Source organism: Anopheles ziemanni, chromosome 2 (genome assembly GCF_943734765.1).
Source record: "Anopheles ziemanni chromosome 2, idAnoZiCoDA_A2_x.2, whole genome shotgun sequence".
Taxonomy (NCBI): domain Eukaryota; kingdom Metazoa; phylum Arthropoda; class Insecta; order Diptera; family Culicidae; genus Anopheles; species Anopheles ziemanni.
Genome location: NC_080705.1, coordinates 75,545,036 through 75,572,652, shown reverse-complemented (window position 1 = coordinate 75,572,652; position 27,617 = coordinate 75,545,036). Strand labels below are relative to the sequence as shown.

The following is a 27,617-nucleotide window of genomic DNA, read 5'->3' as shown; positions in this document are numbered from 1 at the left end:
CAATCTCCTCTCTCTCTATCTTGGTGAGAAAGGTGATTTAGTAATCAGACGACGGGTGAAGGAAAATCTTCCGCACCTTGATTGCCACGGACACCGCGGGGAGGCGCACTTTATCGCCCGCCTCGTTTTCTTCTATCGGATGCGGATTTTTTGAAATAGTAAAAATCGCATAACCGAACCGTTTTTGCGATAAGATCAACATTCTTCACCTCTATCAGCGTGCGCTGAGCGTGTTTCATTTCACTCCGAAAGCAGATGGGGCCGCTTCCAGCCATATGCAGCGAACGGATAGAAATGGAATCAAGCTCCGGCCGCGTCCGGGACCACCAACGGCTTAATTTATGAACCGTTTCCCGCTCGACGGCGCAATAACTGTTCGCGCACAGTTGAGGGAATATTATTTATGAATTTTTCACACTCATTCGAGGGATGGGTGCGAAGGGCCGAAAGTGGGAAGAGGAACATCCAAAAACGGAGGAACCCATAACCTCCTCCGTGCCGGGAGAAGATGTTTCTGTCAGGTCTCGCAAAGCGCGACACAAAGCATCCCCCCTTCGGCATCCCCAGGCCTCCCTCTTCCAGCTATTTGGCGCATTAGTGCGCGATTTCTTTTGATGGCGACCGAAAGCCAGTGCCCGGAACATGCTCCACACCATTCGCCAGCGTCCAAGCGCAAGTGTCATTTTATGGAACGGAACCGATTGGAACCGAAGCGAATGCTAATGATGAGCCGGTCGGCGGCTCTTTCCGGACCCCTCCCGGCACAACATAAACTCTGCGCGGGCGATCCTATTTTATGTCACCTTTTCATGGATTTAAAAAAAAACAGGTGGACAAGGTGGGGAGGGTAATTGAAAAAAAAAAAGGAAACCACTCGTCGTCGACGAGAAGAGGAAGTACGGTATCATCGTGCTTTCGGACGCGTTATTATACGCGTAACAATTCGGATCCGCTTCGCAAGTGCTTAAATCATAATCAAAGCATAAAGCCGATGCGACAAGAACCCTTGTTCCCTTCCCGACATCGATTTTTCCTAGCCGTAACTGAAGAGAAGTGCTTTTTTAAACCTTTTCCGATGGTGTTTCCTTTGGGCGAAAGAAGCTTCAGGAAGAAAACGTTGGCTGGCAAATGTCCTGCCTTTCGCTGCGGTAGATCGAATTCTTTCAAAACCGTTTAAAACCTTGCAAGTAAAGGATGGAAAAACGATCACAAATTAATGACAACCGACCGGACCGCGTATCGAAGCAGGCGAATCATAAAGTATGCACGGAGGAAGCATAAAACTGTGCAAAACGTCCCAAAGACTCCATCGGAGTAGGGTCGAAAAATGATGCAATAAGTTTTATTTTTCATTTTCTCATCCACCGCTGCTTAGATGCGGTGGAACTGATTACCTTCGGGTCCTTCTCGGGACGTCAAATGCAAATAACCGCAACGCGACGGTTCCGGACAGGCAAACATTCTGACGGCCATCCCTGATCGATTCCGGCCGATATGTTGAACGAGCCTCCGTGTAAATGGAGTATCCTTTACTCGACCACCCACGAGCCGCTTTTCAGTGTTTTTTTCTTCCACGCTCTTCGTGTTTACTTGCTTCGCGTGGTTTTGGGTTCGCTCGTTCATCTCTCTTTCCTTTTCAAGCCGTTTGAAAGAAATACAACTACAAAAATATGCAAATATGCAAATATTTCCTTCCCTGGAAGCCACTCAACATTGTCATCCCGACGCATGGGTTGTCTTCCATACATACTTTCGAACCATTTCACCTTCGTGCTTGAGGGACAAATTAATGGCCTCGAGACGCGCCTTCTAATCTATCATTAAGTGCAATCACGCGAAGGAACGGTTTTGTACACGTTCTCGGTGCAAAATCAGGCGGAACAAGTGGCAAACAAGCTAGCCTGGGCCTGTGGTTGCTTCTACTGGAACCACATTGCAACAACAACTGCACAAACAAATCATTAAATTGCAAATTCCTTCCTGATGCAAGATCTTTGGCACCCATGCACTTTTATCCCTCTTTTAGCTGGTCGGTAGCAGGAAAAAGCGAGAGAGATAGAGGAGCAAGAACTGTTGCATTCTGGCATTGCATTTGATGAATAAAACATGTTTCTCTCGATCGCCAAGTAGCATGAACTGAGTTTGTACACAACGACGTCAAACACACATCGACCCCGTCGATATCCTTTCCAGCACCGGGGACATACTTAAATGCATATGGATGAACTCCACCTACCGATCAGCGTGCATCAAGTATGCCGTGTGTTTGTGTGTGTGTGTGTGTGTGTGTGTTTTGGTGTTGCACCGGAGGCGGGTGAGATTGTGATTTACCGGTTGTTTGATGTGGTTCAGACACTCCCTTCTGTCTAGGAGGACGAGAACCAGTTGGAAGGACAGAAATTAAATTAATCAACCTACAATCTTGAGAGGTCTATAACACTGAACAATTTGCATCTTAAATAGATCAAAACACAAACAAGCCAATTTCGGAAGACGCATCTCTTCCAACTCAACACATGATTTTTTTCTACATTGGGGAATCAAAATAAATTAAACTACTGATCAAATTTAACCCGATAGTAACTTAGAGTATGCCCTCCTTTATGTTACTTAAACTTTTTTTTATTTCATTTGCCCACAGTTTATAGCAACACCAAATGAAAACAAAACTTTCAAATATTTTAAATGTAAAAATTGTACTCTACTCAAACATGTCTTCTATTGATTTTTAAAGAAATTGAATAATCTGAGGCTCATCTGCAAACAATACTGAATTTAATTCTACAGAAAACTGATAGATTCTTAAGTTTTATGGTTATTCAAAACAGCATTCTTTTAGCTGTGAGTATTCGAGTTCAGGAAAACTGCTTTAACAATTGATAAAAATTTAAAATAGTACCGTGCCCTGGAAAGTGTCTTCTTTAAAATATCTTATATAAGATTTGGCGCTATCAGGTTTTCCTTCAACGTTTTCTCCAAAAAGGAAAACAACGCTATCGATTTTTCACTTAAGTACGGTATAATTCCTTATTATAAAACGATCTTATAATTTTTCAATTCAAACGTCTGGAAATAAAGAAACCCCAATAAGCCACAACAGCCTTTAAAAACGGGTTGAACTTTGAACGAAAACCCTACACACTGGTCTCTGCTGCCTCGGTCAACAATGTTTAATGCGAAATTAAGTCAATTGTTATTTATGGGGCGGTTTTCACCAACCGTTTCAACCCTAGATGCAACCGAATTATGATACTGATAGCCAAGAAAGTGACCCCCCCGGGGGTGTTCCCCGCTTCCCGTTCCTTCCAGCGCCCCGTTTTCTTTCAGCCTTTCAGTTCAACAACTGTTTTTCCACCGAAATCAGTACCATCACTTTATCCAACCCACCGACCGTTTATTGTCTTTCGTCGAGTTGGCACGAAGCGACGATTTTATCACACCGCGGAAAGTTCTTCTAGACAACAGAAGTGTTCCAGCCGGTTCGGATCTTCGGAAGGAAGCCATTTTAGAGAGAGGCCACGGTAGTGCAACTCTCAAGCTCCCCTATTGGGTAGGTCTCTATTGTTCCCAAATCGAGTTGGTTCGAGCCCGGCGAAGGTCAATTGCGTCACCGAGCTATCGAGGACGGGGCGGCGGGAGGACGTTTTTATCGATGATTAAAATCACATTCAAATTACACCAAATCCCAGGCCGGACCGTTTGCGAGGGGCCTCCATTTTCGGCATGGGCCCGGAGTTTCGTGTCTTTTTTCGTTTCGCACCGGAGAGATTTATGATTATGAAAAAGTGGTTTCCTCTCAGCGGGGAGGTTTGAATAAAACCGGGGGGTAAAGGAAGAAAAAGATGAAATAAATATCGAGCGAAACCATCGGCAAAGCGGGCCAGCCAGCCTAGCCGGCTTGTGCCTAGTTTTGCGGCCCAACATGTCGTGGATCTTGCGATCAATATTGGAAGTTGGTCCGCAGCCGCCACTTCCAGCCGATTCGTTCCGTTTTGGAGGAGATCCCGGTGAGATTTATGCCGCGCGCGCTCTTTTCAAAATCTGTCCATGACCCGTACCGATCGTAGGTATGAGATGCGGCGAACAGAACCTCACCGGACCTGGGGGTTTTCTCTTCAAGCGGTAATGGGTTCGAGCGGAGTAGGAGCACAAACAACCGTTCATAATTTTCACCTGACCAGCGGACACAAAGCTCGAAGCATTCGGTTTCTTTAATTTCACTGCAGGAGGTCGGCCTCAGATTGCGAAACGAGCGCCCCGGGATTGACTATAGTCTAGAAAGTTATTAAACATCAGTCTGCTTGAGTTATTAGAGCATCCATTAGGTGGTTTTTGTTTCACTTTAAAATTAGCTTCAAGAACTAGAGGGTATAGGGACTTAATAAAAGACAAATACTTTAGTGGTTTTTCATGCAATTTTGAAATCATTTTCGTTTGGAAGAAACCAGAACCAACCAGGTCCACAACGAACCGTCCATTTCGTTTCCTTCTTTCAACCCCAATTCGACATTTCCAGAACGTAACGTGACGTTAACGTGTTTTCTCGACAAATTTCGTCCCGGAACATAATTGTTTCATGTATGTATGCAGCAGCCCGCAGCACCACCGTCCAACCATGTGAAGACCTAGCCGTTTCTTCACCGTTTGCGTTTTTAACTGACCGAGGCCTTCCGACGCCGGAACAGGTTCCCGCTCTCAGCTCGTCGTGGCCCTTTTTCCCATTCCATTCGGCTTCGTGTAACAGCCGTGTAACAATTCCGACGCGCCCGGGTGGTATTCTTCTCCTGCCACTTCTGCGCCGGACGATAAGACGAGCCCACGAGGATTGACAGCAGCAACCTGCGACCACGACTGCGACCTCGGCTCCGGTGCGTACGCTCGGGAAACTAGCATGAGCCGTCCGGGAGCATCTTCGAGGGACGTATTTTGGAAGTTGCAAACCTGCTGACAAACGTCGGTGGGGATGGAAGGCAGGTGGAATGGCGGAAAACATGAGCAATTGTACATTTTTATCACGTTTTTGTTCCGATGGTGGTGTAACAACCGTTCCTTCAATTCCTCGACGTCTTCTTTCGAAAACTCGGACATTGGACGGAGCTTCGGAGCGTGGGGAAAACAGTTTCCTTCTGCTTTCCACGGTCCACTCTCTTTCCAGTCGTGGACTCCAAGAATCCGCCAAACGACACCGGTGCAAGAAATAATACGTCAACGGTGCAGTAAAAGTGGTATAATGGAACATGATGATGTTTTCTTAGCGAATGCAGTTCGTACCGGAAAACCGGTGTCTAACGTCCACGACGCTCCAGAGATCTCTCACGTCTCACAGTTTGGAGCCGTCGACCGAGATTCATCAATAAAACAATACGCATCTCGTGTATGATAACGAACAGGCAGCAACTTCTGGTCCCATGTCTTCTAATCGATCTCCAAACGGGCAAAGCAAGTGTCTTCCAGACAGCCGCCTCCTTACTCGGCTTCGCTGTCAAGCGTGGCGCCAAAGTACCGGACCTCTGCCCATTGCCTGCCTCATTTGCACCCCACCATCCGTCCTCCATTCTTTACCGGCTTCCACCCAACCGAATAGACAATCGGCGGGACGATCTCTGCGAAAAGCCTTTCCCCAGAGCTGCCGGAGTGGTTCATGCGTCATCGGAGCGTGTAAAACGGAGCGTTCGTATGGCTGCTGGTCGAAGCTGGAGTTAATTAATGTTATTCACAACTTTTTCCGAGAATTATTGCACCCGAAATGGGGCCCGGCCGGCGGTGCTGATGACGGGTAAAGGGTCGGTATGGTTGCGCAGAGATGAGGATTAGATACGGATTACAGATGTTGCACACGAGCATTCCGCCCTCAACCAACTGACAGATGTGATAATGTAAATAAACAATTTCTGCGTCCAAACAATCGGGTGTGTTTATGGAGGTAATGGCGATCAACTGGTGGCGAACGATCGTCCTTATCGTGTTTACATTAACATTGGGGAACGTCTTAACTCGATAGAACGATTGAACGCCTGTGACAAAGGGTAGCATATTTAACAAAGTATGATGAGTATATCTTATGCAATAATTAATTTCTTTTACTAGTAGAACTAAACGAGAAAATGATAATTTTGAATATGAAATAGAAAAATGAAGTGTACATAAGTAAAGTGATTTGAAACATAATCTCAAAATAATTTTCAGTCGTTTTCATTGTAATACCTTTTTATAAAACATTTGAGGAACGAATGATTGAAACATTAAACAATTTTTAGATTGAGACGTACATTTTTTAGCTTTTCTTCATATGGATATTCTATACACATTTGAAACTTAAAATGGGTGTTTTTTCATGAACTAGAATTGAGCTGCTTGATCGAAACTCTATTGAAAATGCATCATATAAAATGCAACCTGAACCAGTTTCCGTCATCATCGTCCAGTTCCGCTGAGAAACCACATCCCCCAACCTCTCACAGCCGTCTTCCATCAAACGGTGACGCTTCTTCCCTCATCTGCGGAAGGCAGTAAAATTAAATTAACATTTCCCACGATCTTGGGCTGTAATTGTCGGCCGGTAAACCGCGACGATCGCGACGACAGCCGCCTCCGTGATCGCTACCGATCGCGAGCCGTCCAGCTGGATGGAGGGAAAAGCAAAAGAGGGGGAGAGAAAAAAAAACAAAGCCGTAACTGGTTCCAAACTATTCCCATTCTGCCTCGCGTCGCATGGTAAGCCAGAAACCTTGCAGGCGAAACCAGACACTCCCGTCTGCGGGTGGGTTTGTTGGGTGAAGTGACGCATTTTTCCTGCCCTTTCCCAGTGTCCGGTGAAGTGATCTGGTCGGCGTGAAAAATCGAGTGAATCAAGTGAAGTAAATCAGGGAACATCTCGATAACGCTATCGATAGGATGAACTTGAAACTGTGTGTGGTGACGAATGTTGATGCTGGCGAAATGTTCATCGCCCTCCCTTTTAATGTTCGCCTCTTTTCTTCCCTTTGATGCACGCTATGGGAAAATGGTTTGCGAGTTGAAGTTCTTTTCCCTGCAGAAACACGTCCCAACGAAGGTGAAACAACGTAGGAAATCGATGGGAAAATTCATACCTTCCATTTTTAAAGGAACTACCGACGGAGGTTTACATGTGAGCCGCGGGAAACCCGGCCGGGGTTTCTTTCACGATCGGTTAGATTTCCCTGCATGTGGTTGTGCGTGCGACGGGGTTTGTGGAGATGCAACCGGATCTGAAGAAAAATCCAAAAGCCCATTGATTGAATTGTTTAGGATGCGGAAAACGTCGCGCGTCGGACCAACGATGGAAGCCGGCAAACGCACACTTTAGCCACATCATCCGAGCACCGCCACTATCTTGCATGGCCTTTTCTGGCATCCACGTCTCGATGGCACGACGTCGAGGATGTGTCGCGTTTTGTTTGGTTGTTTTTTTCTTCGCTTCATTCTTTTTTATGTCTTCCGTCTGCTACGATTCCCTTTTGTGGAGCCACGCGTTATGGACGGGCGAAGTGCAAAAATGTGTGTCTCCAATCAAAAGCATTTCGCTACACCATTGCTTAGATGCTTCAGTTCCTTTTCTGTGCGGTCGGTGGAATTTTATCCGCCGGAAGCGATCGCTTCAGGCGCCCATCACTAGATGGTTGACGAAAAGTTGCACATGAAAATGTCCGTGACAAGAAGTAAGACCAGAAAACTATCAGCATGAGTAAAACAGAAAAGTGTAAAAGTACTAGTTGGAGCCATCTTTCCCAGAAGAACGTTATGATTTTACTTTTCTTTACATGTTTGTTTGAAGAGTATTACATGTATTTTTTCATTGCGATTGAACAGCTTCTTTTATTACCTCTTTTTATTACTGCCCTTTTGTTATCTCTAGAACCTACGTAGAATTTTACACCACTCAAATATTTTTCACACAAAATAATTCGATAATATGCATTCATGTAAGCCTTATATTTATTTTTCAATTTATGTTGCGAATTCGATATACTGTACTCAGACTAGTGATTAAATTAATATGTTTCTGTTAGAATAGTTTTGTTGGAACTTGATTAATCCAACAGAAACTTGGTGTGACAGACAAGGAAATCAAACAAGCAGAAAACGAGAGTGAAATTCAAGAAAATTAAAAATGCATGGAGCTTGTCGCATAAAATCATCTGAAACGAACCAGATGTTGACAGCGAACCGGGTGATGATAACAAAACAGCAGCACAATCAGCCAAATGGGGCAAAGCAAAAAGAGCATCAAAACCATCGCCGATAGCTGTGGAAGAACATACAAAAAATGTTCCGGTTCCGCACCGGGAGAGCACTTTCCGGCAAAGGAGAAAGGGAACGTGCTTTGGATTGCGCTGCGCCCGGGTATGGTTTTAAGTGGAGTTTCTGCAAACAAATGACTGCTTAATGATAATGGTCGCGGCTGGTGACCGGTGACATGTTGTCACATCACCCTCTTCCCCCCGTTTGGAGCGCGTGTTGCTGTGTGTCAACCCACGGTGGATTGGAAAAGTGCCCCGCACAACACACACGAAGGAGAAGGATGCTGATGTGCGTAGGCCGGACCAGGACCCGACGTTGGCAATCGTAAATTCCGCCGTTCGTTACCGCCCGCTCCCGGGTGATCCTGAATCGCGCATCACTCACTGGCTTATTTGCCCATGGCGGGAGCGCGGACGATATGTTTATGTATGAGGCCCGCAACCGGACGCCTACGGGAAAAAGGATGCTAATAATCCGCCATGAGAGTGCACATTTTGCGCGCCCCCTTTTTGTACTTGGGAGGATGGTTTGTGTTTGCGTTTTTATTTGAAAAATTACTTCAACTGACAGCGGACTGAGAAAGGCGAGGAAAAAAAACAGGCCAACGAGGAAGCTGCCCTTGTTTCAGTTTCAATCGACTCGGTGAGGTGCGATTTGTCAACTGTCCTCGAAACGAACTTGCGTCGCGTGTAAACAACGCCTGGAAAGTGGTGCAGTTGAAGGTACGCAAGCTAAAAACAAAACTAATAATTTGAATGAAACCACCGTTTTCGGTTGCTTATAAACAAACCGATTTTTTGACAAACAAATGGTGACAAGTAAACAAGTTTTCGGTGAGCTCAATTAGCCAAGGAACGAATTCGAAAAGCAAAACACTGTTGTTTTTCCCTTTGCTTTTTGCTGCAACATCGTGCCTCATTAATTTTCTGAGGAAACGGTGCCATTAATGAGGAAAACAGTGTTCCCTTTCTTTAACACAATCCTGTGGATAAAGCGGAACCTTCTTTTTCTTTTCCAAAGCGGCGTGTCGGAAAAGTCACACGAGAACCATGCGGCTTGTGTACACCAACGATTTCCATTTGCTTCTGAGTTGGGAAGAAAAACATCGTCAGAATTTATTTGAAGAGCCTCCTAAACACCTCCTAGTCGCTGGGAAAGAAAAAGAACGAATTAAAACAGTGCCACAACCCAGAGCTGGTAGTTTTCCCATCGAGAGGGAAACCCGCGCAACGCACAAAGCGGAAAAGTCAATGGCATCAGCATATGAGTGGCATGATTTATGCACCGAATCGTCATTGCTTTCGTCATAAGCGTGTTCTTTTTCTCCCTGCGCTCCAGTGAAGTTCCGGTGGATTAACAGCTTGTTTTCCTATGTAACACAGCTAGAGCCACTTGTTGAGTGTGTGTTTAGGGTGTGTGTCGTGTGGGAAAACTATGGAGGGAAGAATAAAAGATTTCCGAAACACATGTAGCACAATAGGGTTAGACCCACTTCAAATCGCACTAGGGTCGATCGGCATATCTCTAGGAAGTAAAGGCCATTTCTTCACAGTGTTTCTGGTTGAGAAAATCATTAAACATTTTCTCGCATTATTCACCCCACCAAAGAAGCGTAAATTTGTCACCAGATCAACCGAAAAGGGAACCGAATAAAGGATTAAGTCATCAGAGATCGGAAACAAGTCGGATACATTGCTTCCCTTCGCGTGTGGTACGCGGCGACCGAAAGGGAAAACACAGACATTCCTTCGACCCCCGTGGAACGATACCATATGCCGATGAAAGATCATCTGCTTTTCACCCGCTTAGTCTATGCCTTGCCCGCGTGGCGGTCTTCTATTTATAGACATCGTTGCACAAGATGCCCGTCTGACAGCAGCGTTCTCCGACACACATGTGCTTGGATTATGCCTCTACGCGTCTGCTTCCTGTTCTTTTCGGGTTTTGCTTTCCATGCTTGAGATCGCGGGATCCCACGACGAAACCGATCGATAGCTCTGAAATAGGGAATCCGTTTGAGGCGCCGCCGCTTAAGTGTCGAGTGGCCCATCTATGGATGTGCGGCTGTCAAAGTTCGTCGATTTCCCGACGAGTCACCTTCGCTTCAATTGCAATGAATTCTTGGACGGGTTTTCCGAAGAACTCCTCGAGAACGTGCTCACACACTTCGTTTGTTGAACTCCCTCGAGGAATCAGCACTTCAGCTCGCCGTTGACGAAGCAATTATTTAACAAGACTCTATTTGGTTCGGTTGAACCCGATCCGGCTTTCATAATAACAACGAGTGAAAAAAAACCAACTGCCCGTGTGAAAGTGACATACTCTCGGGGCAGTTTTGAAAGTTTGTTTGTTTAACACCCGCGAGGAGAGCGAAATGTCACGGAGGGCAGCTGAAATTTGAACCATTTTGTTTATATTCTTGCTCATTTTTTTCTTAAGAATGGACCCGCAAAAGTCATTCAACAACGAACGGAGCGCTAAAACCGGCAGTTGGCAAGAAAAAGTAAAGCCGGTGGTTTCAAAACATGCACCACGCGCGAACGGGAAGCATCAGCGAAATTCTACGCCTTTTGATGGCCACCCATTTGCTGATTTTTGCTTACGATTCAATGACATCGAGATTGACCGAAACTGCATTATAAGAGTTTTACTTGAAAATTTAAAATTGAAACCATCTCAATAAATTTGAAAAACGTTACCTGTTTTGATTCATTTGTTCAACTCAGCGCTTTTCGATGGACACCCTTTTGCTGATTTTGACTCAAAATTCACACACATTAAAAGAGTTTTTTCTTTAAATGAAAATTGGAACAATCTCAATTAAATTGTAATCGTTAACTGTTGTTTTGTTAAATTCATTTGTATTTCACATATAATTTATTTCAATTTTAAAAATTAGCTAGAAGATTGCATCGCGTTTTTTGTTTGTCGAGGTGAATTTGGTAGGGTTTTTATTTTGTCTTAACTACATATTTGAAACTTTCACATCTTGTATCTGTCATTCACAACTTATAATGTATTTAATTGTCGATTCAATTATCCAAATCTCTTTTCTACAAACATAAACACCAGTTTGGCATGGTATGGTTTTTGTTTGAACTGTTTCACATTCTCATTCACCACTAGATTTAATATTATTCAAATGTAAAAGCCACCAACAAGTTTCCCTCATCGTAGCGACCGTTTCAAACAATTGCATCGTCCCACCATCGTCACTTGTCGCTCGGTACATCGGTACATTTGTTTTGCCACCCGTTTACAACTCGTAATAAGCTTTCTTACACCCCGTCGGCCGACCCTATTGGCGCATCTTCATCGCCATCGACGGCCGCCCGCTTCCGAGCAAAGTCGTGACGAAGTTGCACTTGATTCTGCTGCACCAAGACGACGGCTTTTGCTGGCAACTAAACGCTCTGCTACAAAAGGTAACGAGAGTTTGAGTTAAACTTCAGCTTCTGCGGAGGCTGCCAATGGGAGGAAGGAGGAAATGCAAACCGAAAATCAGCCCAATCAGCGGTCGTGCAGTAGGGAAAGGGAAGCTTACACTGAGGTAAGCGTACGGAAACCGACCGTTTTCCAGGTTTGAATGGGTTGAAGGTGGCACAGACACCCCCAAAGCTCGGCGGCACGAAGCGTGTAGAACAACCGCGAAACATGAGTTATATACAAATAATGTGAAATTTCAATGAGCAAATAAATCTTAATTTTTGAAGTCACCGTAAGGCAACCTCCGGCCAAGCGAACGTATCGGTTCGAATCGGTGGCTGGTGCTCCATTGAAAAGTTGGTGAGCAAAGGTGTCCGCGGTCGAACTCTATCGAGATCGAGATTCTTCCCGGGGGACGACTCGATCGCCGGATTTGGATTCGGCCGCAACACGGGAACGCATTTGGCAGTGTATTTGGTTTTTGTCGTAGCCGTTACAATATGTTTCCGACCGGAACGTCGCCCGTTTTATCGCGCTGAATCGCGAATCTCTGCCCGTTCGACTTTCCATTTCGTTCGGTACGTAATGAAGGTTAGGAGCGGGCGAGGTTCGGCGGGATTGATGATCCTTTTTCGTCCCAAGAAGCCACCGAAATGTGGTCAAGTATTGTGGGGTTTCGGTAAGGAAATGTGTGCTGAACAGCGACAGATGGGTGGTTTGTTGTACGATCCACCCAAGAGCGATGAGATGGGACGTGCTTTTCAAATGTTGCAAATATCAGAATTGGTTCGGGAAAGGTACTTCAATTAAGCTTCTGGTCATTTTTATGATGAAGCTTGAATTATCTTATTTGTAAATTTAAGTAACAGATTCATTACTCAAATCTGAGCTACTTATCAGAATTCTTGTAGTAATTCAAAGGCTCGAGAAATAAAAAGCTCTCTCTCGAACAAAACCAATTTATTGCTGTAACCACAAAACAACTCGGCCAACCGTAACGACAGACGCGAATTTATTTGTTCACGTACCTTACAAGACATAAGATCGCCAGCGGAGGAAAAGAGCATCCTGAAAAAAGAGAGAGCGAACGAACGAGAAGTGAAAAGAAAACGACGATCGTGAAAACTGATTTATGCATCAATGAACAATGAGTCAGTAAATTAAATTGATATTTGAATAGCCTTCCAGCGGGATCCCTTCCAGCAGGCTTCGGCTCGGTAGGGCTCGCGAGCGATCACATTTGATGTTCCATTTGCCGCTGGCTTTCCACACTCCGACCACGAGCGTTATCATGCACGATCCTTCCCGCCCTTAAGCGTACCCCATTGGCATGGACACACGTTAGCTGCCTTTTTTCCCGTGCGGAAATTGAGATCGGAGATCTTCAACACTTTCACACACCGAAGGCCGAACCATACGCAATCGAAACCGTAGGTGTTCGGGGGGCCTCGCCAAAACATAAAAGAGTGATTAATCACGCGGACAAACTCCACGCCGTTGCGAGCCGAAAACCTTTTTCACCTCCTCCAAGGGGGTGAAACCAACCATCATTTGTTCGCGTCTGGCCTAATTAGATGTTAATCAACTGATAGCGGGCGCGATCGACGCGATTTCGAACCGGTGATCCAACCCAGCCCAACCCCAAGCCCTGCTGCATCCCGTTGTGGTGCAATTAATGGGCAATTTATTGTTATCCTTTTATATTACGAGCCTCCTTCGACAAGAGGAAGTTGGAAGTTTAAAAACGTGAAACCGATACGGGACTACAAAGTGTACACTTCCAACGCCACTTTGGCTTCGTTAGGCAAGCTGGAAAGTAATTAATCGTTCGATGATCACCTCGCCGGATCACCCCAAATACTTCGCCTGGAGCAATAAGGCACAAACTAAGCGTACACGCAAACAAAACAACCACTTGGGCCGTTGACATCGATAATAAATTGAACCAGTTGTAATAGCCCATTCAAACGGAGTTAATTGGATTGAGCCGACCGGTGGGTGGATAAAGTGTGCGGGTTTTATAATCGGAAATCCCGCTCCATCTTCGTTGCCTATTGGAGGCAAAGGAAAGTCGAAATTTGCTTTTCCATCCAATCGGTGTGGGTGTTTTGAGGTGGTGCATAAATAAATCCATTGAGATCGTATTGCAACGAGCACTAAAAGCTGGTTTTAATTTAGTTTCTTAACCTTTTGGGCACAAACCATTGCTTCAAAACAAGATTTTTCAACATGGTTTAAGTCCATATTGAAGGTTATTGGTTTTCTTCCTCCATTTATATCCTTAAATGGGAAACCTAAAAAATTTTCATTTTGTTTTTATCGTTTTTAAGCGTTTTATGATGTTGATTCCATGTAGCGTTGCGTTTTTCTAACAGGTTTCACGGCAATTCCTTAAGAAAAAGAAAGGAGAAACTGAATTTTGTCCCCCCAATGTTTCGTCCATCAGCATCATTCAATCAAAGCCAAACATGGCCTTCCTATATTGGGCATACCGCCGTCCCTTAATTGCGTCACATTCATTTCTTAATTGTCTGTATGCTGATTGCGTTGTCAAACGGTCGACCGTGCGATCAATCTGGCGGAAAAAGGCATCGGGCCGCGCATTCAAAACCCTGCCACTACCGGAATGCAATCAAAATGCAATTGCTTGGCTCATTTGCCGGCCCGGCCAGGTTGGCGGGACGCTTTTCCCCAACGCGCACACACGTCTGTGTGTGTGTATGTTTTGGTAAGTGCCGGTGATGAGATGATTAAAATTCGATAAGCAAAAAAGGGCACCCTCATACATTTATACACTGACTTTGGATACCGACCCTGCTGCGCGCTGACGGAAAGTGTTCCAAACCGATTGATTTCCGGTTTTTTCGGTGCGGCAAACATTCTCCCTTCCCAACGTTGATGCGTTTTCCCATCGTGGCGTGTGGTTGACAAGAAAAACCGGGCCTACGACCAAGGTGGTTTGAATTCGCGTCTGGACCGGGAAGGGAGTTTTTATTTTCGTGCACTTATTTGGAAGTGACCAGTTTTTAACCACCACCACCACCATCACCACCTTTGGTTGAGAACCACCACCAGGGAAGCGACGCTGAAGCGAGATCAAAATCGGGCGACATTCGATCGGTGACTTGAATCGCGAATCAGCGACGAACGTTGAGGGATCGCGATCGGGAAAGCGATCGGTTGTTTTTTTTTTCGTCGCCCGTATGTCGATCAACCGATCGATCGTTTAGTCTGGGCGCTTCTTTCGCGTGATCCGCCATCCACGCGGCGCATCCATTCTGAATGTTTACCTTCCATAAACGATTCGACGACAGCGTTGAGAAGAAGAAGAAGGATGACGATGATGATGATGATGATGATGATGATACAATTCCTCCATCAAACGTCACACAAAGCCGTTCGCTCGTTAGAGTAAATCAACGATCAACTATCCCCACGGGCGCAGTCCAAGACGATGGAAAACTCCAACTCCGCGCTTCAGCACTGGGACAGTGGAAGCTCGATGGTCAAGATCGCGATCGAAAACGGCGCAAAAGCGCAAACCGAAGCTCAGCGAAAAAACACACTCTACTGCGCTGCTCGGGGCAAGTTCATTTTCCCACCCTTTTTGCCCCACCCGCGTCGGGAAATAGAAAAATGCCCCCAGGGGAGAAGAGAAACATACCGTCCCGTTTTGAAAAGTTGGCTGCCACTCGAAGAAATGACCAACGGTTCGATATTTTAATTAGAATAATTAAGCTGATTAACTTTTTCCACTTCGTTGTGTCTCCCCGCGATCGATCGCCATCGAGTTTGGCGGACGTAATCGATCATGAATCGATCATGAATTCTGATTCACTGGGGCGCAATATAATGGCGGAGTACGAGCTCCAATAGTAATAAATGTTTTCCTCTCTTTCATTTTCTTCACCCTTGTCGAACAGCTTTGTTCGTTAGATAGATAGCCTGTTTAGCTTTTCCTCCGGTTTGTCCCTGTTTTTCTTCCGCAAAAACAACTGCACAATGAACTGTAAAGGTGGGGGAAAACATTAATTATCTTTCATGTTCAGCGACAAGCGAGCAGTAGTTAATTGATCGTTTTTATTAACTGGTTTTTCCTTTTTTTCCTCACAGACGTGGTTTTTCACCGACACCGACGATCCGCACTACCAGAAGTTGACAAGTAAGTACATTATTTTACATTAGATTTCCATAACGCTCCTCGTCACAATCCGGTATTGATGAACGAGAAAATAAAACTTGAAACAAAAAAGCGTACAACTACAAAATACGATCATTGTACTAACGGATAAAATTTTCTACGAAATCCACGAACACACTTAGCCTCTTCTGGAAACGGTTTCCATCCAATCGGGCCTCGCTTGGAACGAATTCGATGAAATTAACTTAACCTATTCCCTAAAGTTAATGACCTCAATGACGAACTCCAACTAGGAAAACCTACACGGGAGCTTTACGACTCTGCGTCCCTCTATCCAATAGTCATAAAATCTAAATTTCCTTTTTTTATGACGGACCTTTTGTTATTCATATCATCCGACCGATCAATGGGACCTACGTCTTCGAGGGCTTGGAGTTCCTGCAAGAGTCGATGATGCTTTTCGAAACATAGTTCAAACATTGACTTAGTTCATTATATCGTTTGTATTTCACGAAATCAAAAGGCTTCGGTGACGTTTATAATGTTTTGAATGTTTAATATATATTTGGTTTGGTAAACCACAACACCAAGCATTTGAAAAATGATCTTTTAAAGTTGTCAAAGCCCTCAAATAATTTTAAGCATAGAAAAAGGCATGAAGTCGTTTATTAAAATCGAATAAAAACAGCTTTATTTGTGGCCATTTGCGTCACTTCCAAGCCGTTTTTATTCCTCTACCTTACACACCCAGACGCGTTCTTTAAAAAGAATCCTCGATCCTTCCGCCTTCACCATCAACGATAAGCGTTTGTTTTTGTTGCTTCCACCAAGCAGTAAAACATTGCATGCGTCTAGACTCGGGCGACCCACCGAAATCGATTCGGACAAAAATTAAACGACGTTTTTCCTAACCTCTTCCCCATCGCGAGACGTGATTGAGAACTAGCTTTTTCCTTAGTTTTATGCCATCCATCTACCGTGGGTCCACTTTATAGACACCCGATTGTGTGCGAGCCGATCGCGACATGACGCGACACATCGGCCACCGAGGAATACGGCCACCCTTTCCCGGTCGCCGACTTCGGTGTCCCTCGAAACAGAAAATGGCTGATTAATGGTCACCCTAGGCCGACGTTTGCCTAGGTTTCGATAATTTGATTTTCTCTCGAACTCATTAAATTGAATGATGCGATCGGATTGAAAAACTTAAGAACAAATGGCTGACGGCAGTTGACCAGTTATGTCTTTTCCACCGACGGATCGTAAAAACGGAGTGTATTTTTTAGTTCCCCACTGTCTCGTGAACTGTAAGGAGTATGTTCCAAGGTTTGCAGTCCGAGGTCAAAGGCCTCATTCAAAATGGATCCATCAAACGCTCGAAAGCATCACATTTCACGATTTTCGAACCTGCGCTCGTAAGGATGTGGTTTAGATTTGTCTCTCTCCTATATCTCAGGTAGAACTTTAAGGCCAGCGTAATAAAACAACATCGGCGATAAATCGAGCATCACTTTCTTAAATCTTCGATTTCCCCCAAGAACCAACCCAAAAATCCCGTTCGACAAAAAACACAATCCAAACACAAAAACTGCTCCTCAGAAAACGCCTTCCGTAGAAGAAACGCAAACGCATAAATAAATGTCAGCTTGTTAGTGACATTCTGATCGAAATACCTCCTAATGATGTGAAATTCCGCGCGCGGACACACATTTTTCGTACCGGCGCAAAATTCTCAGGACCCTCCCTAGTGGTTGGACGAATTTTTCTCTTGCCAAATCCTTTTTCACCTGCGGTCACAAATCTTTCCGAAAAACAACCGAAATTTCGGCTGAGTGCTTTCTGCATTGCTTCCTTGAAAGTGAAAGAAGATGCACCAGCAAAAAGGAGTTGGAGGAAAAAAGTGAATCTCCACAGTGTATCCTAAAAAGTTGCGCACTTTTCGACAGACCCTACGTTTGTCTAACTCAACAACGCAAGCTTACTGGGGCACTTCACTGTAATAAAAGCTTAGCCTCCCCGAAAAGGCTGCCCTTTTCCAGCGGCAACAACCTCTTGCCTCATCAAAATATCTTCAGCCGAAAAACTAACAACAACCGAATCGCCCGAAAACAGCCCCTCACCTTCTGAAGTATGATTTGATTACGTTCGTCAAATGTTTCCCATAGGCCAAATTCATAGAGAGAGAGACCTCCGTCCGGCTCCGGTTGAGCAGCGCGCCCATCATTCGCGCGCAACCATCATGATTGATGATCGACCTTCCGTTTGGGCACGTTTCACTTTTTTTTTGTTCGATCCGTTTTTCATTTCTCCTTTTTTCTTGAGTTGCTGCTGTTGCTGTTGTTGGGACTTCTCGTGTTTCTTCGCGGCTGCCTGACTCACTCCCGCGAGTGACCACTCCTTCTTCTCCCCCGTTGGGGGTTTGCTGTCAACAACAATTTAGACAATTTTATAACGGCCGCGCAAGTTCGTAGCCCCACGAAAACAGCTACGAAAAGCTGAGGCGGATGAGTTGGATGTTTCGGAAGGAAATATTCTTGGATTTCACTAATGAAGAGACATTCTCGCGGACGAGGCGGATTTAGGGAAGGCGATCACTGCGTTTTGTCTGGAGTTTTTGGTTTGTGTTGTTAGGTGTTCTTTTTTCCAAGTCTCTCTATCTCTCTTTACTCGGTCTGTTTCATTTTATGAATTATTTCCCCCAATCCGACTGTTTGGGGTCTAATCAATGGATGACTCCCAAAAGGATGGGAATATTTTCGTCGTTTATTTTGCAATCTCCAGATGGAAATAAATCGACAATTTCCCAAGTAAAGCGTTCTCAATGAGGTTCTCTTCTCTTAAATGTTTGTCTTGTGGTTTTGATTTTAAAAAGTCAAGCCACTGCATTGTAATGGTTTGAAATGCGTTTGTTTCCATTTCGTTTGACAATTTGTTCGAATCTTACGAGCTGTGAAAATAACTACCATCCAACAATCGATAAAACCATGTATGGTGTCTCTAATCAGTACTTGCAAGCTCAGACGGGCATACATCGAACCCTTTATTAGTTGTCTACCTTCGTTGTAAATTATTACCATCATGCGTCGACGCGGTATCGACGAAAATTATTGTTAGCGACCTCATGCTTTTCATGGGTCGCTTCAAAAGTCCAACCATCGCTCGATTTCCTGCACGAAAGGATGCTTTTATTACTTGCTTCAAATCAAACTTGTATTTTTCGCTTGTCCTAACGAAACTTCGCGCTCGAAACGTCCAGAGCTGCTTGGGATGTGCCTTGGAAATACTTCGACAGTAAAAAAAAACCTTCCCCCAAACACTCGCACAACCAGATGAGGCTTGGTTCATTTCAACGACGTCGTCTTCACCGGTTCAAATTGTACGAAAACCGGAAAACGGCAGAGAAAAGGCTAATCAAAATGTTCGGAATAATTTCCTGCTACCAAACGCGAGCGGACAGAAACGGAGAAGCCCCAAGAACAACCCGCCGATGGTTGCATTGGGATGTCTCTCGCGCTTTGTCCCTGGGACTTTCTCGTCGTCGGCTTTTCCGCTCATCTTCGTGTCGTCTGGAATTGGTGCAATTGGAGGGAAGCTTTATTTAGTTGGGATTTCCAAAAAGACAAAAATATAACACCCATAGGAACGGGTGCGTTTTTTTTTCTTTTCTTCTGGTTTTAATGAGAGCACTAAATTGATTATGATTTTTACCCTTGGCAATCGGAATGAGAAGTTGTTACCGGTCGTAAATCAAACACAGTGCCGTTTGGAGAAGGAAAAAAAATCGTCGAGGGCGGGAATTTGCTCTGCGAACTGCAAGGGGAAACTCGGAGAAACTGTGGAGCTTTGAGTGAAACAATAGCGCGAGCCGAGCTGCGCCGTTCGTTAGGCCTCGGCGATATTTGCCGCCATTTGGAGCGTGGAAGTGAGCAGCCCTTCTCCGACAGGTCGTAAAATTCAATCAACATTCAACCCCGAAGGAATGCACGAGAAGTCGCGTCTAAATCAACCTGCTGTAATCAGAGCAGAACGTTGGTGAGCGAGTGGGTTTTTTGGACTAACCTCGCGGTAGCTTTAGCTACTGTTGTACGAAAGATGATCGTAAAAATGTATCAGGAAGCAGACGCATACGCGTCGAATAAAGGAAACTCGGAGAACTGCCACAGGATAAGCCGCATGAAAATTTATTATTTGCACAATCGTAAAAGTGTAATGAGCGAAGCACGGGCTCCATAAATCTTTACGATTGCAATCTCCACCATTTTTTGTTTTTAAATCATGCGCCAAACTTGTAAAATGTAGAAAAAATTTGCTACTCCTGTAATCAAGTGCTTTGGTAAAATTTCTCCCGTTTTTACATTTTGCCATTTGCAAACCGGAATAAAGCAGACTGACTCATCTGAGCGAATGTTGGTCATTTCCCATAGTCTCGACCGACATTCTCACGTTATCACGGTGCCAATATACGACCGAAGGAATCGGCTCATCAACCGCGACGTAACGCTGAAACGAAACGATACTTAACGGAATCGAGGTAAGACGTCCGGCCACCTACAGGCTTAGTCAGATGTTAGAAGCGACCGCTCGGCGAATACACCGAAAATCCCCCTTTCTTATCGCAAAACCCAACCACGGAACATTCCTGCCCATGGTATGTGATGGTTTTTATGTAAATGCTCAGGACAGGAAAAGCTCGCGGCCGCCGGTCATTAAACGCGCAAAACAAAAACCAAATCCATCGAGTTTAGATAAACACGACAGAAGATGAGCCTCAAACTCGTCGGGAAGGTTTTTGCCAAAGCCGAAGCGCCGACCGCTTGGCCATCGGGCCGAGTGATTGGGTGGGTTGACGAGTAGGGCTCGAGGGTGAGAGACTGGTTTCGATCAGTCCCGCCGAAGTGGTGGCCATGACGATGACACCGTTTCGGAATTTATCGGCCCCCTTTCTAGGAGACGAATGGTTCGGGAGATAGAAAAACCCGGGACGACACTGACTGGGAGGAGTTCGCTGGGAGTTTGAAGTCTTGTATCATTATGCAAGGAAATAAAGGGGTTCCGATGAGTCCTGGACCCAGACCCGGGTATCCGTTTGTCGTCCTGCAGCCTTTAGAAGCTTTGCAGACGGCTCGGACGATTCACTCCACCTTTTTTTATTTGCCTTTCCAAAAATTAATCGATCGTGACACGAGCGGATCGGGTTGCGACGGAAGATGCGTAAAAGAAGAGATAACTATTTTATGATGACCATTTATGCTAATCGGTCCGACTCCAACGCTGGTTGACATTTACTGGCGAAAAGCGATCAATCCATCCGCAACCCACGGCAAACGTCAACGTTCAGCGTTAAAGCCCTCTCAACGCTGTGACGATGTCTTTCTGGTCGAGACATAAAAATTTAAAACATAATTATGAGCGATTCTCGAAGCTAATGGGTCCAATTTATGACACCTTAATAACTTTTGCTCGCGAGGTGTTGACGGTTTCTACGACCCAACGGTGACTCCATTCAAAAGCAGAGGAAATCGAAGTATTCCTATTGGATTAGTCCCAGAAGCAGCTTAGGCCAAGAGTTCGTAACTCTAACGTGTCTAAAACCATTAGTTTTGATTGAAGACACGAACGAAAGTTAGTCAACAGTCGTGTTAATCTTCAACAACGTATGTCCAGTATCTGCTTTCCAATCAAAGGATAACCCATTCTTGCACATTTTATTAATGATAAAACCGTTACTTCTCTAATGTGGTTGTCACGTTTTGCAGGTCATGATTTAGTTACAACTTTTGCTAATTAACTGTGGGCATATCGTTTTCATTTATAAGCGAACATTGATCATGTCATCAATTAGTTTAATTTGTAAATTGCTTCTGTAAAGGGAATGTGCAGGAGAAATCATATGAATGTTGTACAGATTTTCCCAAATAAACACATCTCCAATCATCGATAGGCCTAAATGAAACAGTGACGAAACGCCCGACAGAGCTGATAGAAGAAAATAAAAAATATCATCAAAAGACTTCATCTGTTAATTAAGTTAAGTTATGATTCGATGCCTGACAGATGGAAATATTGTCCAACGAACGGCATATTTTGACACCTTGGAAGGGAGTCACCAACCGACAGTAGAATGTCATCGAAAACTCCTAACATTCCCAAGACGGCCTTGACAGGGAACGAGTTGCTCCGCAGCTGCTCGATCGAACGCCGCCGGAAATTTATGTCTTCAGCCAAACCGAAACGGGGCTCCAAACTCCAAAAAACCCATCGCACCCACCTGATTTTATACTTTTATTTCATTGTATTTCTCTCCACTCGGTTCATGTTAATATCGAAACTTAAAATGTGCCATTAATTAAAGCGAGTATGGGCTCGGTGAGATTTTTATGTTTACGATCGTCACGAGCTTGGGATCGATCTCAACGATCGATTCGTTTCGTCCTCCTGCCCATCCGCCCTCTCTGCCGGCCAACGACTAAGCCAAACTGCCAGCCAAGCCCCTTCCCAGGGTGTGATTTTCAAATCAACACATTACTTCTGGACACTGCAGACCGATGGATGTGCCGCGCTCGGGGTTCGGGAAGCAGTTCCAAAGTGATGAGTTTGAAGACGACACTAGACGTTTAACACAGAGGATGGTTCAAAAGCGATGTTCCGATCGAACACGCCAGAAACACGCTTGTCAATAAATTGTTCCCAATTCGAGCGAGAAGCGAGAGGATACAGCATACCTTTGCCGGATCGAGATGTCTCAGCTTTGTAGGCTATTTTTTTATTAAATAAAGCCAATCGAATGACATTCATAGACACGCTTTTCTGGGGGCCTTAAGGAACGCCGAGGCCGTTCCAGTTTAGTTCCCTAAGCCAAAAAAATCTTACAAAACGAATTTATACACCGTACGCCGCCGAAATCGGCAGTTACAATTAATAGGCTCAAAATGGCACATAAGAAACGACTGATCCGATCCAAAATGAAACCTAATTAGAGTTGGCGTTGCCAGGTTGATCGCCGGCTGTGTAAATGGTGGGCTCGTAAAAACAGGCTCAAATGTTTGACTTTCTCTATCGCTTCCATTTGCTAAAGCATATCAAGATGCTTATCAAGATAAATTAGCGAAATATTTAAATGCGATCTCGACAAAAAGATGTTACAGATTTTTATAGCAATTTCGTAGTCGGTTCGACCTGTTTTCGAATTCTATCTCCTCCTCCATAGGACATCTCGCGGCGTGGCATGATCATGTTTCTTTTTTTTCCGTCGGCATCGCGTTTGAGGATCATGCTGCACTTTTTGTCGCTGAAGGTGTTCAAAATACGACATCAAGAAACAAAACCCAGAAAACACAAAACCACACATGTACACCTCTGTCGATGCGCCGTTCCGACGCTCGATCGCGTTGTTCTGCGTAGACAGCGAATAATCTAAAACAGGAAAACAAGAGATGAGTCCCCTTCATAACATACTCTAAGCAACGAACCTCATGCCATTGTTGTTGTTGTTGTTGTTGTTGTTGTTTTTGCAAGTATAGGAATGTGTCTTTTTTTTCAGTTGGAAGATTTCGGCTGAGCATCAGATTAGAAACCCATCGACCGGGTGGGTGGTGATAAGGACAAACTCCGAGGACCGAAGAGGACACGATTTGAATTTCAAACTCTCGCGCGTAGACATCTTCTGCTGCCATTAATGTCACTATTAGTTTATGACTACGATCATCGCCGGTTTGGGACTCCACTTCAGGAGAGAGAAAAAAAACCGGTCCACTTTATGCAGATTGAGTGTGCTCGCTTGCGCTCGACGCTGGCCCGAACCGGACGGACCGGAGGAGGGGAAAAATTAAAATCAAAATTCGATAAGATAAGGATTACAAGGTAGCTTCATATCATATCCATTATGCGATATTTCGAGACAAGGAGGAACAAAAATATTTATAGGTTGGCGCAGAGTAAGCGCGGTAGATTTTGGGCTTCCTTCCCGGGCAAAGTCGATCAAGCCATTTTCATTTCTGATGATAGCCATTTTTCCTCCCGTTTCTTAATTATTTTCCACCGGTTCATCGGGAAAGGTGTCCTCGTTTTTGCTGAAACTGAACAAATTTTTACGAAAATTTTAATTAAATTCGACGGTTGAATGTTCACCCCGACCGAGAAGCACACTAATTCCATTTGGTGCTAATAGCTGGACAGAAGCTGCCGCACGATCGACGAACCGTCTCGTGTCGTCGTGAGAAAACCGAAACTTTAATTTAAAACCAATCGCTTTCGTCCACTACCGAAGGCTACCGGAACCAGTTAGAAAACTGCTTCGCGCCTCATTTCAGGGCAAATATTTCCAAAATGTTCGTTACGCTTTAATTTTTGTCCAATCTTTCCTTCCAGACAACCACATGGTCAACACCAACTGCTCCCAGGGACACTTTCGGAAGGCGCTCTGCTGCAAAATGGGCAAGGAGTTCGAGTTTTTCCTGGACAGTGCCAAAAAGTAAGTATCACCGAATAAAATACATAACACAAGGGAAACAAACAAGGGGTTTGCCACAAGGAAAAAGCGACACGGCCAAAACGATAACGATACCATCACACGATATCGAAACGGGATCCTTTCTGCTGACGATCCTTGCGAATCCGGTTCCGTAAAACAACAAATTCGTACCGGTCAAAATGGTGCGCATTGGAATGGAAAAATAAATGCCTGCACCTTTCACCACCGAACGTGATACGATAAATTCTAATTACCGTCTACTACTACCAGTTTACGATCGGCGACATGTTCGCGAAAACTCTTTTTTGCCTGTAGGTTAATTATTTGCAGGAAACTGCAAAACGACCACGCTATCTCGCGGCAACGAACGTCAACGAATTTATTTAACCTTCACCGCGATGAGGATCCACACTTGCAATAATATACACGTACACGTATTAACGATCATCAGGAGGCGATCGGGCGAAGAAAAAGGACCCACAAATGTAACGTTCGGTACAGAACTCCGACTTTCCCGAGCGCACGAAGGAAGCGGAGATTGGTAGCTCAATTTGCATGCAACCGATTTAAAATCGGTCCCATCGCTCTTGGCCTCCACCTTGCGGTCCACCACCATGTCCAGGCCAAGACCGGTGGTAGTTTGTTAAAATATTTTATTGTCTCAGAGGTTTGCTTTAATTAAAAACCACCTTCGCGATGCACCGTTCGTGACAGCTTCAGCTGCGCTTGGGAGATTGTTTTTGCTACCACTTTTCTTCGCTCACCAACGTGCAGCACGTCGAGAAACCGAAGGTGTTAATTTATGAGCGTTGCATTATTCCTTGTCATGCTGCTCGGCCGTTAGCGGGCGAGACCCCGTGGAGGGAAAATGTGACCGCTCGAAAGGAAATGGCCATCAAGTGGACGACGTTTCTGTGGTAAACGACACCATCTGAATCTTATCGATCGACCGATAAGTTCTCGATTTACCGGAGACAGTAATTGCGCGATGGAAAAATTTACTGCCTGTCCTGGCCATTCGCAATCGAACCCGATTACCATACAGGACCGAGCGCCAGTTGACCGATGGGAACATGGGTCAATCACGTTATGCTTCACTGGATGGACCGAAATGTTTTCATTCTTGCTTGAAAAATGAAAAGAATACAATTACATAACAGACTTGAAAAACGGAACAAAAAAAGTAACTGAAAATTAGCAACATTCCACGATAAAGCGTTTACTGTTTCCATCTGTAATTTCAAAAGTGCACATATGTTGGTAGATTCTTTTTGCTTACCAGCATCAACGATTTCTGTTTTTGTTTTGTATACGCACAGGAAGTGGAATATTGTCTGTTGACATTGAAAATCATCTGTCGTGCGAGACAAAAAAGAAACCCACAAGTGAAGAAACAAGACGCTTGGCAGTTGATGAGACGACCAGAACATTGCTAACCTTACAACTTGTTGCTAAATGAGGCGAATTCCCAGCACAAACGTATGGCCATGTGTTGTGCCAGGGTTCGTCAGGAGACAGGTTGGATTTTTTATGATGGTATTTCAAGATTTTAAGGAATGTCGGTGTGCCATTTAAAAAAAGAGAAAAAAATAACGATCAAGTGGCTTTTCCGGACACTGTTTTTGCGATAATCTTTCGCATCTTTCGCGAGTTGTTATTTGTATGCTGTAGGGAATGGTAGGATTATCGCACCAAATTGGGTTTGTTTTCGCTATCATGAAAAACGGTGCGTATTGTATGAAAGTTTCGAACATGAAAAGGGCCAAAACGTTCAACGAAGCGATCGTGATCGAAGTGCAACAAATAAAATTCAGCATCAGCTTTCTATCGACATCACTTCAAAAATGGACAAAATTAAATTACAACCTCAAACGGGAGGTCCCACGACGACCCGGAACATTGCCCCGCGCAAAACCTGAAGGTGTGGAGAACCTGAACAGAAAACCATACAACAGCCGTCACTGCGAAAGGCGATAAGCATCGCCCCTCGAACGCCCGAACGTTGGGAGGCCCCCTCAACGAGGAACAGTGTCTCAAAAGTGAAAGAACCCGAACCGGAGCGTAACATATTTCGAATGCTCAAAAAATCATAACACAAGCACCAACAATATTGACAAGCCAAATTTGGCTTATCGATCGTCCGGATCGATACGGAACCGAAACGGACTAACTTCACCCCCCCCCCCCCTCCCCTCCTTCCTCTTGCTCTCGTTAAACCGCAACAGCCGTCTTTCGGATTGAATCTCCTCGAAGTTGAGGAACGATTTGAAGAATATGTTGCTGATGCCCAGGTTACTGGAGCAAAGTTGGACAAAGGATGATTTTGTTCAGGTTCGGCTTTTTGGCAAGCTACATTTTGTAGCCGTAAATCGGAACGGTCATGGGTGCCACCGGGAGGTGGCCACTCCTCCGCCACAATCCGATCGATCGTGACCGAAACGTCCGCCTTAGACTGCACACTAAATAATGTGTCCGCACTCGAATCGACCGCATTCGCTAGCGCTAGATCTGTTTCCTTGCCGCCAGTCACGAGGGGTTTCATTTGATTTGATTTTTCTCAACCGCACAGAAAGTTACCGAAATGTTTCACCCTCTCTGGGGTCCGACTACCCTCGTCCAAGACCATAACGATAATTTGCCTCGTGCTCAATGGTGTGCTGAATTCATCGATCACCGAAAAACCCGGCGTAACTCGATGACAAGCTGCGATAGCGACCATAAAGAGACGGGCGAACACGGCGGTCAAAACATCGTGCACGGAGTTTGAGATGGAGAAGATGAAGATCTTCGAATATTGAGATCATTCGTGAATCGGAACAAAGGGTGAAGTTGAAGAACCAGGAAAACGTTTCCCATAGGAACGACCGCTTCGAGTGGGTTCCTTTCATCGGTCACTTGGTGCACGAGTTAAAACCTCGACGGAAGCACTAACTTTTTCCTCTTCAATAATCACAATCGAGTCACAAATGGAGTCTTTCAACAACAATCTACATCTTATCGTCGACCGGAGGCAGTAGTTTCTAGTTGAAAGCTCAATCTGACCAAGTACTCCACCAGAAAACCGGCCATGTTTTCGACTGCATTCTGACACAATCCTCGCGGAAGTCAAAAACCTTTAGCAAACGATTTCATTTGTCACCGTCACCTGGTTTCCAGCGACTCGGCCCTACTTTTTACCCGGTCGATTGCTCCAGCTTCTGGTGAATGAGCCGAACAATCATGCACACATTAATCTCGCAGCAAAAACCGGAGGCGCAATCGGAGTGCAACCGGTTACGACGGTCTGAGCTGCCGCTGATTGCAATTTCCTCTTACGCA

The 27,617-nt window shown here is 44.9% G+C and overlaps 1 protein-coding gene across 1 annotated transcript in view; it reads left to right on the top strand.

The window, feature by feature from the left end:
- The window catches only part of LOC131294984 (fringe glycosyltransferase), a 124,555-nt gene that overhangs the window by 25,547 nt on the left and 71,391 nt on the right, over window positions 1–27,617 (top strand). Inside the window, exons 3-4 of the mRNA XM_058323041.1 lie at window positions 15,802–15,850; window positions 24,197–24,299. Of these exons, the coding sequence (XP_058179024.1) occupies window positions 15,802–15,850; window positions 24,197–24,299 (152 nt within the window). The remainder of the gene's footprint in view (window positions 1–15,801; window positions 15,851–24,196; window positions 24,300–27,617) is intronic.